The 14,548-nt window shown below is 41.4% G+C and overlaps 1 protein-coding gene across 4 annotated transcripts in view; it reads left to right on the top strand.

The window, feature by feature from the left end:
- mlip (muscular LMNA-interacting protein) overlaps nt 1-12,088 on the top strand; it is a 48,519-nt gene extending 36,431 nt beyond the window's left edge. For all 4 annotated transcript variants that reach the window (XM_014180162.3, XM_014180166.3, XM_014180165.3 and 1 more), the window contains 2 exons: nt 8,084-8,137; nt 11,047-12,088. In XM_014180162.3, the coding sequence (XP_014035637.2) occupies nt 8,084-8,137; nt 11,047-11,301 (309 nt within the window). In that variant the 3' untranslated portion in view covers nt 11,302-12,088. The remainder of the gene's footprint in view (nt 1-8,083; nt 8,138-11,046) is intronic.
- The last annotated feature ends 2,460 nt before the right edge of the window (nt 12,089-14,548 follow it).

Below are 14,548 nucleotides of genomic sequence, written 5' to 3'. Positions count from 1 at the left end.
AGAAGTCATCAAAAGAGAGCGCCTGGGGAATAGGAGTGGAGCTAGGCACTGCAGGGCCTGGATTCACCTCGACATCACCAGAGGAACAGAGGAGGACTAGGATAAGGGTACGGCTAAAAGCTACGAGAATTGGCGGTCTATGATGTCCAGAATAGAGAGTAAAAGGAGCAGGTTTCTGGGGGCGATAAAATAGCCTCAAGGTATAATGTACAGACAAAGTTATGGTAGGATGTGAATACAGTGGAGGTAAACCTAGGCATTTAGTCATGATGAGAGAGATATTGTTTCTAGAAACATCATTGAAACCTGAAGATGTCATAGCATGTGTGGGTGGTGGATCTGAAAGTTTGGATAAGGTATAATGAGCAGGGCTAGAGGCTCTACAGTGAAATAAGCCAATAAACACTAACCAGAACAGTAATGGACAAGGCATATTGACATTAAGGAGAGGCATTCTTAGCCGAGTGATCATAGGGTCCCATGAGATTCAGGACAGCTAGCCGGGCCATAGGTAGCAGCTAGCTGGTGGAAGATGAAGGGAAGTCATCCTCCGAAATACAACCAAGCCAAGCTGCACTGCTTCTTGACACAATGCCCGCTTAACCCAGAAGACAGCCTCACCAATGTGTCAGAGGAAACACTGAAAAAAGCCAAAAACTTTTCCCACCACTGTCAGTATAAATGTTTGTGCATGTTATGTGTGTGGATGCAAATTAAGTGTATGTGTGTGTTTGTGTGCGTGTGTTGGAGTATCAGTGTGCGTGAGTGTGTAGAGTCTTGTGAGTGTACATAGAGATAAATACAAGGGTCAACCCAGAGTGACTTACAGTAAGTGCATTCATCTTAAGATAGCTAGGTGAGAACCACATATCACAGTCAAATATACAGAGTACCAACATTCCATTCCAGCTAAACAATGGATACTTGGTGTTTGCAACAAACCAAAAAAATCTTACACATCCAGAATCTATTAATAAAAAATCAGAGGATAGTCATATTTTACACACCCATAACCCATAAGCAACCATTTCTGACGAAAAAACACAAATGGGAAAAATGTAGTAATATAGCGTTTTGGATATAAACTCTTCATATGTGTATATTTACTGTAAGTGATAATGCCAGAGAAGCCTGTGTTTGGAGGATATTGGCACGGGTGTTGTTAGGCCCGAGACAAAGTCCAAACACCGGCTTCGAGGTCCAAACACCGGCTTCGAGGGCATTATCACTTTTATACAATGGGTTACCAACATATTCAAATAATGATTTACATATTTTCATTAAAAACGTTATTTTGATGAATTTATTCATACTATTTCATCCTTCCATAAGATATAGTCCCAACACAAATCTAGGGTAGCTACCCAAGCCGGCTGGTCGTTTGTTCTATCGATTCGATTGTTAAAGACGCGACCCAGTCGTTCAGTCTTTTTGTTCTGTATCTATGGACGCGACCCAGTCGTTCAGTCTTTTTGTTTTGTATCTATGGACGCGACCCAGTCGTTCAGTCTTTTTGTTCTGTATCTATGGACGCGACCCAGTCGTTCAGTCTATTTGTTCTGTATCTATGGACGTGACCCAGTCGTTCAGTCTTTTTGTTCTGTATCTATTGACGCGACCCAGTCGTTCGTTCTAAATGTTCCATTGCCATATTGGCTGGCAACATTCTTATCTCTTGCTTGCTAGCTAGCCAACTATGGCTAACTTACAGTCACATCAAACAGTGCAGCCAGAATAAAAATGAAGTAGCTGCATTTGTTTAATCTGTTTTCTAGTGACATTTATTTGTATACATCCATAACAATGAGCTGATGATGCAGATTTCCCCTGGCATAGAAAATGTCCTCTCTCATCAGGACACTGTTGTTCAAGAGCTAGCCAACAACACAGCTAACAAAATCACTTCAAAACTGAAGCTGGAAAACTAGCTGCGCTTTGTTTCATTTTACTTGTTTTCTATTGACAGTTCTTTGTATATATACATAAAAATGATGGAGAAAAGCTGCCTACCTGTCTGTCTCATCCCGACTTCCGACACGTTCATTACTATGGGACAGCTGGAGATCAAAGTTGAATATTGAAACAATGTTGAAAATGTCGGCGAGACAGACAGTAATATTTATACAAATCTCCGCTGTTGAAAACTTAATGTTAGTCTACAAGAACTGTGACATAATGTCTAGATGCTTTTTATAATGGAAATCAAGTTCATAAATTGCCTGGCTGGGCTAATGAGATATTGGATTGCGCAGTCAGACGGAACAGAGTAAATAGGCATTTTAATGTCATGGATTTAGCCAGTGGTAACTTGTGTAATTGACACCGGCTAGAATGCATTCAGGATTAGACCCATACGTTGTGTAAATATATATATATATATATATATATATATATATATATATATATATATATATATATATCGATATTAATGCCAATCAAAGATGGATGGATTTAAGTCCTCTATTCACAGCCTTTAATCCAGTCAAGACTTACTGACAACAAAGTCAGGAAACGTTCTGTTTCATGTCTAATTATGTATAGCACTCCCATTGGGTGACACTTTGTAGATCTGCTGTGAGACAATAGGTATCTGCTTGGGGAAATTATAGAACCTCAAACTTTCTTGGCTCAACTCCCAACACAAACAGCAGGTATTCACATCACAACAGGCATCATTATGGTGCAACGTTTGAGCTTCATCCAGTTTCAAATCAAACCATATCCAGTCAAACCATCCTCTTGTAATGTAGAGCTTGTCATTCAGTCATTAGGACAACTTGGTTGGTGTCGGTCTATTACAAAGCTTGTATAAGAGGGATAAAACCAAACGATAGGGATAGAGATTTATCACCGGAGAAGTGAGTGGACGGAGAAGGGGACCAAACACTATCCATCTCTGTCATTGGGAAAACCACACCTACAGATATAGGATCTTAATTTGATCACTCTTTTTTTTTTGCTGAGATATCCAAACTTTTAGTGCAGTCCAGCATTAAAAAGGCTTTTTAAGTTTGTAATTTCCACTTTAAAATTGCAGAGTTGATTTGCCCTAACGGAAAAGGTATCAACCCCTACACTTTTTTTTTTTTACAATTAGCTATAATCCACATAACAATTCATATTTCCTGTTGCTGCAGGATTATTTTCCTGCTGTAGCGAACTGGCTCAAATTAAGATCTTACATCTGTAATGTACTCAATCGTAGGCAGCTGGCAGACAAAACTAACCACTTGAAACAGGGGCCGTGCCATAATTACAGATAATTGCTTCAGAAACCGGACCTTAAGTGGGTGCAGTAGCTAGGCAAAAGCAATTTCACACTCGCCTCATGGCTTTCCTTCATGCACACGCAGGGGGACAACCACACGTATATGTTTGGGCGGTATACTTCCGGTTGACTATGAATGATTGCCAACTGAACAATACAAAGCAAACCAACTACTGGTATGATATAACCAAATGTATACATCATCCATTCTTCAGTCATTTTGGCACATACATGAAGAAGGTTTTGGAACACTTGTCAGCTGTTTACCAGACCTAATAAAGTGACCGGTGTCTGCATCAGTCCATCTTAATTCCTTTACATTCCTTCATTTTGATCCCCCAATGTTCAGTACCCACTGTTGTTACCTTGATAATTCCTGTCAGAGCCACTCTCTCACATTCAATTTCTAATCCCCAGTGTGTCCAATCTCTTCTCCCATCCCATCTCCATCTAATTCAAAGCTCTAAAATCTTTCAAACACTCAACTCGTAGTTAAGGTTAACATATAACATGGTCTTATTTTACACTTTGTTTCACATTAAATGGTAGCGTAGCAACAAGATGGAAGTCAGAACACAAGGTTAGAGTGTATAAATGCAGGAAGGAAGGACCATACTTTAAAGTTATTAGCAATTAAGAGTAATTATTTCATTTCTTGTTTATGAGCCGTGACTATATGTATAGGAAGCCACAAGTACAACTAGGTCTTCCTACCATGTATATCTAAAATGATAATGTTAAAACTAATAGAACCAACTATTTTATAAAGCTGACTAAAATGTTTGATGCACATATTTGTTTTGATCTGAGTAATGTGGTATCAAAGTCAGCATGAAAACCCACAAAATCTAATCAAATCAAATGATGTACCTTACAGTGAAATGCTTACTTACAAGCCCAAACCAACAATGCAGTTTTAAGAAAATCCCTAAAAAAGTTAGAGAGAAGAATAACAAATAATTAAAGAGCAGCAGTAAATAACAATAGTGGGGCTATATACAGGGTGTACCGGTTCAGTGCCAATGTGTCAATGTGCGGGGGGCACCGGTGTCGAGGTAATTGAGGTAATTATGTACATGTAGGTAGAGTTATTAAAGTGGCTATTTATAGATAATAACAGAGAGTAAGGGCAGCGTGGGGGGGGTGGGGGGTGGGGGGCAATGCAAATAGTCTGGGGGCAATGCAAATAGTCTGGGTAGCCATTTGATTAGCTGTTCAGGAGTCTTATGGCTTAGGGATAGAATTTGTTTAGAAGCCTCTTGGACCTAGACTTGGCGCTCCGGTACCGCTTGCTGTGCGGTAGCAAAGAGAACAGTATATGACTAGAGTGGCAGGAGTCTTTGACAATTTTTAGGGCCTTCCTCTGACACCACCTGGTATAGAGGTCCTGGATGGCAGGAAGCTTGGCCCTGGTGATGTACTGGGTCGTACGAACTACCCTCTGTAGTGCCTTGCGGTCGGAGGCCGAGCAGTTGCCATACCAGGCAGTGATGCAACCCGTCAGGATGCTCTCGATGGTGCAGCTGGAAAACCTTTTGAGGATCTGAGGACCCATGGCAAATCTTTTCAGCCTCCAGACAGTGAGAAAACAATCACAATATCAGAGGGAGATGTCATGACAGTGAGCACTTACAAGTATATTTTGTCTCTATGAAAACATCAGGGATGGTTTTGAAATGTCAATGACTGACACAATAAACACTTTTCAATCTGGGAGGCTCGGACACAAAGCAAGACTGTATAAGTCATCAAGAAATGCCAACTGCAAACAAAGTCTAAACAGACTGGATCATTTCAGAGATGCAGTCTAACACAAAACATGAAACATAGTATGGAGTTTATATACAGTGCCTTCGGAAAGTATTCAGACCCCTTGACTTTTTCCACATTTTTTTAGGTTACAGCCTTATTCTAAAATGGATTAAATTGTTATCTACACAAAATAACCAATAATGACAAAGCAAAAATAAAAACACTGAAATATCACATTTACATAAGTATTGAGACCCTTTACTCAGTACTTTGTTGAAGCACAGTCTTCTTGGGTATGACGCTACAAGCTTGGTACACCTGTAATTGGGGAGTTTCTCCCATGCTTCACATCAAATCAAATCAAATTGTATATGTCACATACACATGGTCAGCAGATGTTAATGCGAGTGTAGCGAAATGCTTGTGCTTCTGGTTCCCGACAGTGCAGTAGCATCTAACAAGTAATCTAACAGTTCCCCAACAACTACCTAATACACACAAATCTAAAAGCCTAATAATCTCTTCAGATCCTCTCTAGCTCTGTTAGGTTGGATGGGGTGCTTTCCAGCACAGCTATTTTCAGATCTTTAGAGATGTTAGACCAGGTTCAAATCCGAGCTCTGGCTGGGCCACTCTAGGACATTAAAAGAATTGTTCCGAAGCCACTCCGGCATTGTCTTGGCTGTGATCTTAGAGTCGTTGTGCTGTTGGAAGGTGAACCTTCGCCCTCAGTCTGAGGACCTGAGCTCTCTGGAGCAAATTTTCATAAAGGATCTCTCTGTACTTTGCTTCATTCATCTTTGCCTCTATCCTGACTAGTCTTCCAGTCCCTGCTGCTGAAAAAATCCCCACAGCATGATGCTGCCACCACCATGCTTCACTGTAGGGATGGTGTCAGGTTTCCTCCAGACGTGACGCTTGGCATTCAGGCATTCAAGTTCCATCAGACCAGATAATCTTGTTTCTCATCGTCTGAGAGACTTTAGGTGCCTTTTGACAAACTCAAAGCGGGCTGTTATGTGCCTTTTACTGACGATTGTCTTCCATCTGGCCACAATAAAGGCCTAATTGGTGGAGTGCTGCAGAGATGGTTGTCTTTCTGGAAAGTTCTCCCATCTCCACAGGTGAAGTCTTGAGCTCTGTCAGAGTGACCATCGGGTTCTTGGTCACCTCCCTGACCAAGGCCCTTCTCCCCCGATTGCTCAGTTTGGCCGGGCAGCCAGCTCTAGGAAGAGTCTTGGTGGTTTCGAACTTCTTCCATTTAAGAATGATGGAGGCCAACGTGTCCTTGGGGACCTTCAATGCTGCAGAAATGTTTTTCTACCCTTCCCCAGATCTGTGCCTGACACAATCCTGTCTTGTAACTCTACAGACAATTCTTTCGACCTCATGGCTTGGTTTTTGCTCTGACATGCACTGTCAACTGTGGGTCCTTATATAGACAGGTGTATGCCTTTCCAAATCCTGTCCAATCAATTGAATTTACCACAGGTGGACTCCAATCAAGTTGTAGAAACATCTGAAGGATGATCAATGGAAACAGGATGCACCTGAGCTCAATGTGGAGTCTCATAGCAAAGGGTCTGAATTCTTATGTAAATAGTTATTTCTGTTTTTTTGTTTTTTTTAAATACATGTTTTGACTTTGTCATTACGGGGTATTGTGGGTAGATTGGCTGTAATGTAACAACATTTGGAAAAAGTCAAGGGGTCTGAATACTTTCCGAATGTACTGTATATAGACATTGAGAGGGTTCTGTCACAAAAGTCTCTCCTCTGATTTGACATTTCAAGGTAGTCACTTATGGTTTTGACGTTCATATACAATTTTTTCTCCCCTTTGTTTCATTTGGGTTTGAGTGTTCCATGGCACACACCCAGTTTTCCCATTTGTCACAAAATACAATTTGTGAGTCTCTTTGGATCAAGCAGCCGGCAGAGTGATGCAAACACAAAGAGTCGGTTTTTCATGTTTGATATCAATTCAAGTATTGTTTTCCACATTTTGCCCACTGGGTCTGGTAATATTTTTGGTCTTTATTATAGACCAGTCACACTGAGATCCTTTTTGTCATGGGTTGTGTTCATTGTTATTTGTGGCACGCTTTTGTTTTAATTTATTGAATAAATCTTGTTCTATACATCATGCAGCAAAATAGCCACGTATTCATTACACTAGCGAGCACTAAACCGTTACAGTCAATCTGCAGGTACATTAACTATTCTTAAGGTAATTATCCACTCTAAGTACAGGCACAGGTAAACAGAATAGACAACTGGAGGCCAATGTTTTGATAGGGCTGTAATGCGATGCTACTGGCGGCAGAGAAGTCAGGCGCAGGAGAGCGGAAACTGATTTACAACTGTTGTTTAATATCCATAAACCACCGTCAACAGAACAATACAACAAATGGGTCAAACAAAGCCCGGTACATACCAGCATACCGTGCATAAGCACTCCAAGAAACAATCACCGACAAGGACATGAGGGGGAAAAGAGGGTTAAATACACAACATGTAATTGATGGAATTGGAACCAGGTGTGATGGAAGACAAGACAAAATCAATGGAAAATGAAAAGTGGATCAGCGATGGCTAGAAGGTCGGTGACTTCGAATGCCGCCCGAACAAGGAGAGGGACCGACTTCGGCGGAAGTCGTGACAACGGCGAACGTCTCTTGAAGGGTATTTGTGCTCTTAAGAATTCCCCAATTCGTAGTGGTGTTCTAGTTTGCGTAGTGTCCACTGTCCTAGTCACCCCAAGGCAGAAACATCAGCAGTGACAATACAAGTATGACTCAAGCTGCAAACAAGGGTATGGATCCAATTTCTAGGTCACAGACAGGTGTTTCCAACATACTCATGGAGCATGTATTTCATATTTGAGAGTACCTTGTTACTTTGTAACCATTATAATTATTTCTGTTGGGTAACAATGGAGAGAGTACTGTGTTTGAATATTTCGAGATTCAATTTGGATGAAGCTCTTATTCATTTTTTTGTTCTTTGTCTTGTTGTTCTGTTCTTGGTCCGTGGTTCTACTCTGGATGCCAAAACTGAAAGTCTACTCACCCGTTTGTGACAATCCATGAGAACGAGGCGCTGATGTCCAAAAAGGTAACATATAACATCTATTGAGACTATTTGAGACGCTGCATTAAACAACCCATTCTGCAATCATAGTGGGGAGTCCGACATTTTTTAATGGTTTGTGTTATTATGACATAATAGCCTTGTATTTAGAATGCACTACTGAATATATTAAGATCATTATACTAATTCAACGCTAATGGCATTGCTAATGTCAGTGCTTTATCCAGTAATTGCTCCTTTATCCAGCTGTATGCTCAGGGCCAAGGATGTTTGGGTTACTTTTCTTGCACCTCAATTAATAGACTATTTCACAGAGACAGACTTGAACAGACACTTAACAGACACCTTACTTAATACTTTAACAAAGGGCCTTCAGCCTTGTCCCCATTGACTTTGCATAGCCATTACTTCCTTTTGTCATCTGATGTTTGCTTCCTGAAGTTGTCACCTACTGTTTCTAGGATATAGCATCATGAAAGTTGGAAGTGCTTCTTCCCTCAATTAAAGATGCATTGCAGATGTTTTGGTTTACTTTATGGGGTGGCTGCTTGGCCGAATTCTCTGGACATCTCTTCCCCATAGCTAAACAACCGAACCTTCTGCACATGTGAGGGATTCTCTACTTGATGCAAAAAAATGTAGGTAGCCGCTGCTCCGTTTCCTGTTCTCACTTCCCCTCAGTTGCAGATTGGCCATCTGGCAAATATTTTTACGCAATTTCTCTATTATACTAATCAATACTTTTTGGGATCAAATTTTGATTTAGTCATATGCATAGGGTTGCAGATGTAGTTGCAGTGTACAGTGAAACTCTGAAGCTCTGCGCTCCAACAGTGCGCAGGGGTGTTGGGAGCTATTCAGCAGCCTGATGTTTCGAAGCTATTGGCCAGTCTGTTAGTTTTAGCCATGATGCTCCTGTGTGATTGAAGCGGGGAGAATAGGCCATGGCTCAGTAGCAGGCCCAATTTCTTCAGCCTCCTGAGGTTAAAGAGTTGCTGTTGTACATTCTTCACCATGATGTCTGTTTGGTTTGACCATTTCAGCTCCTCAGAGATGTGTACGCTGAGGAACTTGAACTTTTTGACCGTCTCCACGGCGATCCCGTTGATTGAGATGGGGCATGCTCAGCCTGGTTCCTCCTGAAGTCCATAATCAGCTTCTTTGTTTTGCTGACATTGGGGGAGAGGTTGTTTCCTTGTTTCCACACCGTCAGAGTGCCTACCTCCTCCCTGGAGTCTGTCTCGTCATTGTTGGTAATCAGGCCTACTACTGTCGTGACGTCAGCGAACTTGATAATGGAGTTGGACCTGTGTGAGGCCACACAGGGAGTAGAGGAGCGGACGCACCCTCATGGGGCCCCCATATTGAGGATCAGTGTGGAGGAGGTAATGTTGCCTAACTGTACCACCTGGGGCAGTGTGTCAGGAAATCTTTTGGCTGATCAGTAGGCAACAGCCGGCCCCCCTACCAAGATGGGCCGGCCCGGTTCTCTGATAGGCTGAGCTGAGGTCATGCATGCTCAAATTCAAAGTAAAACGCAGCATCAGTAAAGAGACCTGCTCTGAATATGTCATCAGGTAGACAGCCAACATCATGGATCTTAAAAAACGGAAAGGTTGCCTATGAACGTAGAAAGAGCTCATTCTACATTGTTACCTCACTTAAAACGTAAAATTTTGAGGTGTTAAAACCATGATTTGGTCACAGAGTTGGTGGCACGCGCAGTGCTGTGGGTTGGTGTGGATAAAATGCCGGGGCCGAATTCTTGTCCCAGTCCACCCATGCTCCCCCTGCACATGACCGGACGTCTTTGTCTGTCGTACAAACTGTTGTAACTATAAACAACCTTTCTCTGTTGTACCTATACTAAAATCGAATTTACGGCCCACAAACATTGTAACCTTTGTGCGACAAACTGATCACTTCAATTGACAGGCATGTTGTTTTTGTCAAACTCTGGCTCATAGCCTACCGCCTACACGGCACGGGAACGTTTAGCTCCGAATTTTCTCACAAAACGACACTGTACATAATTCAAGAAGATCTTAATGCATATTCCAATGAAACTGATTGAGATCAAATGGTTGGCATGCAGATGCTGAATGGATGTATCACCGGCAAAATGTGAAGAATTATCATTCACGATGGATAAAGTGAGAAACGTAAAGTGAGGGGAGGGTGATCAGCAGCTATGCAAAACAATGTGTGCATAAAGTCAAGTTTAGGTAACACATGCGCAGAATGTGATCCGGCTGTTTAGCTCTGGGGAAAGAGCCTTCCAGGGGTGCGGGAAAGGGAGGGAACTTTTTAGCCAGTAGTTTTGAAAAGAGCACTCACAAGTCTAGAGGGGTCCCAAAACATGTTTTACAACATCACATATGTATATCATGTCAATCTTATAAGAATTCAATGAAATGCCCATATGGACCATATATTGACACGTCAAGTTCAAAACATCAAAAAAATTACAGAAGAATTTTTCAGTCCTCTGTAACAAGTGTTTCAGTAGCTCTCACCCCAGATTGGAGTTAATAGATGAAATGGTTATATAACGTCTAAACAACATTTTGCTAACAAAACTGCAATTCTGGAACTCCTTGCTTATTTTCTGTGGATGCTTTTCCATTTGCGATGGATTTGGCTTTGTGAGAGCAGGTGAATTGGTGCTCTGTCCAATCAATGACTATAATTGTCAATTACCATAGGTCTGTGCCAGTAAATACCACCACACATTGCAGTGTCCTAAGATGCTGGTTGTGAGGATAAAACACATGCAACTGCTGACTTAAACTGTAACAAGAATGTTACTAATCAATAATAACATCTTCAGTAGTTTTGCAGAGTAACTGAATTCACAGCTCATAATTATTTTCTCATTGGCACAGACACTGACATCTCTTTTTCAACAGTAACATCATATTTTTTGTCTGTAGCCTGAAAACACACTTTTGGGAAAGATGGGGGCAGATGGCAGCATAAGCTCTGGCAACCTGGCCTTGAACACAGAGAAGAACAGTGAGAATAACTCAACAACAGAAGAGGAAGACAACATCTCAATCCCCTCACTGCTGATTACTGAATCTGAGGAGCCAAACGCTAACCCTGCAAAAGATGGATCCTGGCAAGGTGGTGCGACCTCTTTCAACCTTACCAAGGTAAAGATGGAAGCCTTTGAGACGCACATTTAATTTTTTGTGACATAAATGGATGACAAAACAGAACGGGGTAGAGATTAAGGCAACACTTTATTTTAAGTGTCCGTAATAAACCAATTATAAGGCATTTATGAAGTGTGTTCACCATTTATTAATCGTTACGCCCACATTTCTAAACCTTTTACTAATCATTAGTTATTAAGTCTTTTTGCAGCCCCTAATCTAAAGTGAGTGCTATTTAAGCTTTACAAATACCTTATAAATGTTTTGAGTGACCAGTGTAATTTCTCACAAAAAGATGGGCATGCCATTGGTAGACATTCCAGCAGTACCAGGTAAAATAATAAGCACACAACACAGGATATTTGCTAACATTTATGAATGTGGGAGTAATGATTAATAAATGGTGAGTACTGTTTGTAATCGCATTATAAAGTTTATAAATGCCTTATTAATGGTTTATTACGGACCTTTCAAAATAAAGTGTTACGGAGAGTCATTCCCTATAGTATTGACAAAGAGGACTTCTGATCATTATAAGCAGATGTGACCGCATGCAATAAATTCAACTGATTTTGCTATTGTATAAACATTTATGAAATGCAACATTTTTCTGGAGATTGTGAAACTACATGCTCCACTTGGATGAAAGAGAATACTTTTTGAAGTGATTGATATAATTACTTAATCATTCTGACTTGTATTTTGGGATAAATTAATTTGTTCCAACATTGAATCAAACATTTTGTCATCTTTTCAAAAAGTTGGTTTGATTACTGATCTTGTTAATACATGCGAATAAACATTTTATTATACATAATGCAAGTACATCTATGCGGTGTTGGTGTTGTCCCTGTGATTTCTTTGTACTAACATTTCTCATTTTGACAAATTGTATATGTTATTCTACTTTTCAGCATCTCTCTACCCATTTCAACTTCAGAGTTGTCAATATGATGCACTACATACAATTATAGTTAATTACAGTTTTAATTACATTACAGTGGACACGTTTCTCCAGACAAGAAGCCTGGATCAAGTTAATTACAGTGGTGACCATAGTTGCTACTATATTTAGTTCTGATTACACTCCTCTTTTATTTTTTCCGTCAATCCTCGATATTCCCGAACGAAACTGCGCACATCCACAGAGAATTTCATTCTCTAAAGCAGGGATCATCAACTAGATTCAGCCGCTGGCCATTTTGTTTCTTGAGTGGATAGTCGGGGGCCAAAAATTATAACAGATAATTTGTAGACGGCAAATTGACTGCAAGAAGCCCAAACAGATATAATATTTTACAAAAATATAATCGTTTAAAACTTGCTTACATTTGTATGCTATTACATCTACACTACATGACCAAAAGTATGTGGACACCTACTCGGCGAACATCTCATTCCAAAATCATGGGCATTAATATGGAGTTGGTCCCCCCTTTGCAGCTATAACAGCCTCCACTCTTCTGGGAAGGCTTTCCACTAGATGTTGGAAAATTGCTGTGGGGACCTACTTCCATTCAGCCACAAGGGCATTAGTGAGGTCGGGCACTGATTTTGGGCGATTAGGCCTGGCTCGCAGTCGGCGTTCCAATTAATCTGATCTCGACAACCCATTTCTGTATGGACCTCGCCTTGTGCACGGGGGAATTGTCATGCTGAAACAGGAAATGGCCTTCCCTATCAGGTATCAAGGTAAGACCCAGATGCAGACCATGTCGAAGTAACAATGTTTATTACAGCAACAGGGGCAAAGGTACAGGACGGCAGGCAGGCTCAGGGTCAGGTCAGGCAGAGGTCGGTAATCCAAAGGTGGGGCAAAGGTACAGGACGGCAGGCAGGCTCAGGGTCAGGGGCAGGCAGAGTGGTCAGGTGGGCGGGTACAGGGTCAGGACAGGCAAGGGTCAAAAACCAGGAGAACGAGAAAAGAGAGACTGGGGAAAAGCAGGAGCTGACACAAAAACGTTGGTTGACTTGACAAACAAGACAAACTGGCAACGGACAAACAGAGAACACAGGTATAAATACACAGGGGATAATGGGGAAGATGGGCGACACTTGGAGGGGGGTGGAGACAATCACAAAGACAGGTGAAACAGATCAGGGTGTGACACTTCCCCAAACTGTTGGAAGCACAGAATCGTCTAGAATGTCATTGTATGCTGTAGCGTTAAGATTTCCCTTCCCTGGAACTAAGGGACTTAGCCCAAACCATGAAAAACAGCACCACACCATTGTTCCTGTTCCACCAAACTGTACAGTTGGCACTATGCATTGGGGCAGATGGCATTTTCCTGGCATCAGCCAAATCCAGATTTGTCTGTTGGATGACCAGATGATGAAGCATGATTCATCACTCCAGAGAACGCGTTTCCACTTCTCCTGAAGTGTGGTCCTGCTCTGTGAGCTTGTGTGGCCTACCACTTCGCAGCTGAGCTGTTGTTGCTCCTAGACGTTTCCAATTCACAATAACAGCACTTACAGTTGACTAGGGCAGCTCTAACAGGGAAGAAATTTGAAGAACTGACTTGTTGAAAAGGTAGCATCCTATGACGGTGCCACATTGAAAGTCACAGCTCTTCAGTAAGTCCCATTCTATTGCCAATGTTTGTCTATATAGATTGCATGGCTGTGTGCTCAATTTTATACACCTTTCAGCAACGGGTGTGGCTGAAATAGCCGATTCCGCTACTTTTGCATATATAGTGTATCTCCCTATTATGCGTGAGAATACTTTGGAATAGATTTCCAAAATTAAAATCACCTGGAGATGATTTGCTGGTGTTTTTACAGTCATATGTCCAACAATAAAAAATGTTTTGGGGGGGGTTCAAATAAAATCACCTGTGGGCCATCAGTTGGGGAACCCTGCTCTAAAGGCTTATCAAGCGTCTCTCCGATCCATTCAGCAGTTTTATTTAACGACGATAGGCCTAAAAAATGTGCATTCTACTATAGAGAACCATTGAACAGACATTGAAGAAATCCAATAGAGTTGTCAACATCCGTTTGAATATTTAAGAAATGTGTTGTTGATATGATTAAAAACAATCTTTTAGTTTGGACTGCTACATTCAAAATGATGGACAGCTACAATTGCACATGTTAAAGGTAGACTCAGCGAAATGACGTTGCCACAAACAGCACCTCAGATATTGAGATGAGCGAGATGCAAGACTTCACACGCAGTATCAAATAGTTCCACGCAGTACCTGTGCTTGTGCACGGGTTCACTTCTGTAACGGGTGTCGTAATGAGTTGACCAAGGTGCAGCGGGAAA

Source organism: Salmo salar, chromosome 28, assembly GCF_965601325.2.
Source record: "Salmo salar chromosome 28, fSalSal1, whole genome shotgun sequence".
Classification (NCBI taxonomy): Eukaryota; Metazoa; Chordata; class Actinopteri; order Salmoniformes; family Salmonidae; genus Salmo; species Salmo salar.
Note: the sequence above shows the minus strand (reverse complement) of the source record. Positions and strands in the feature narration are given on the sequence as shown.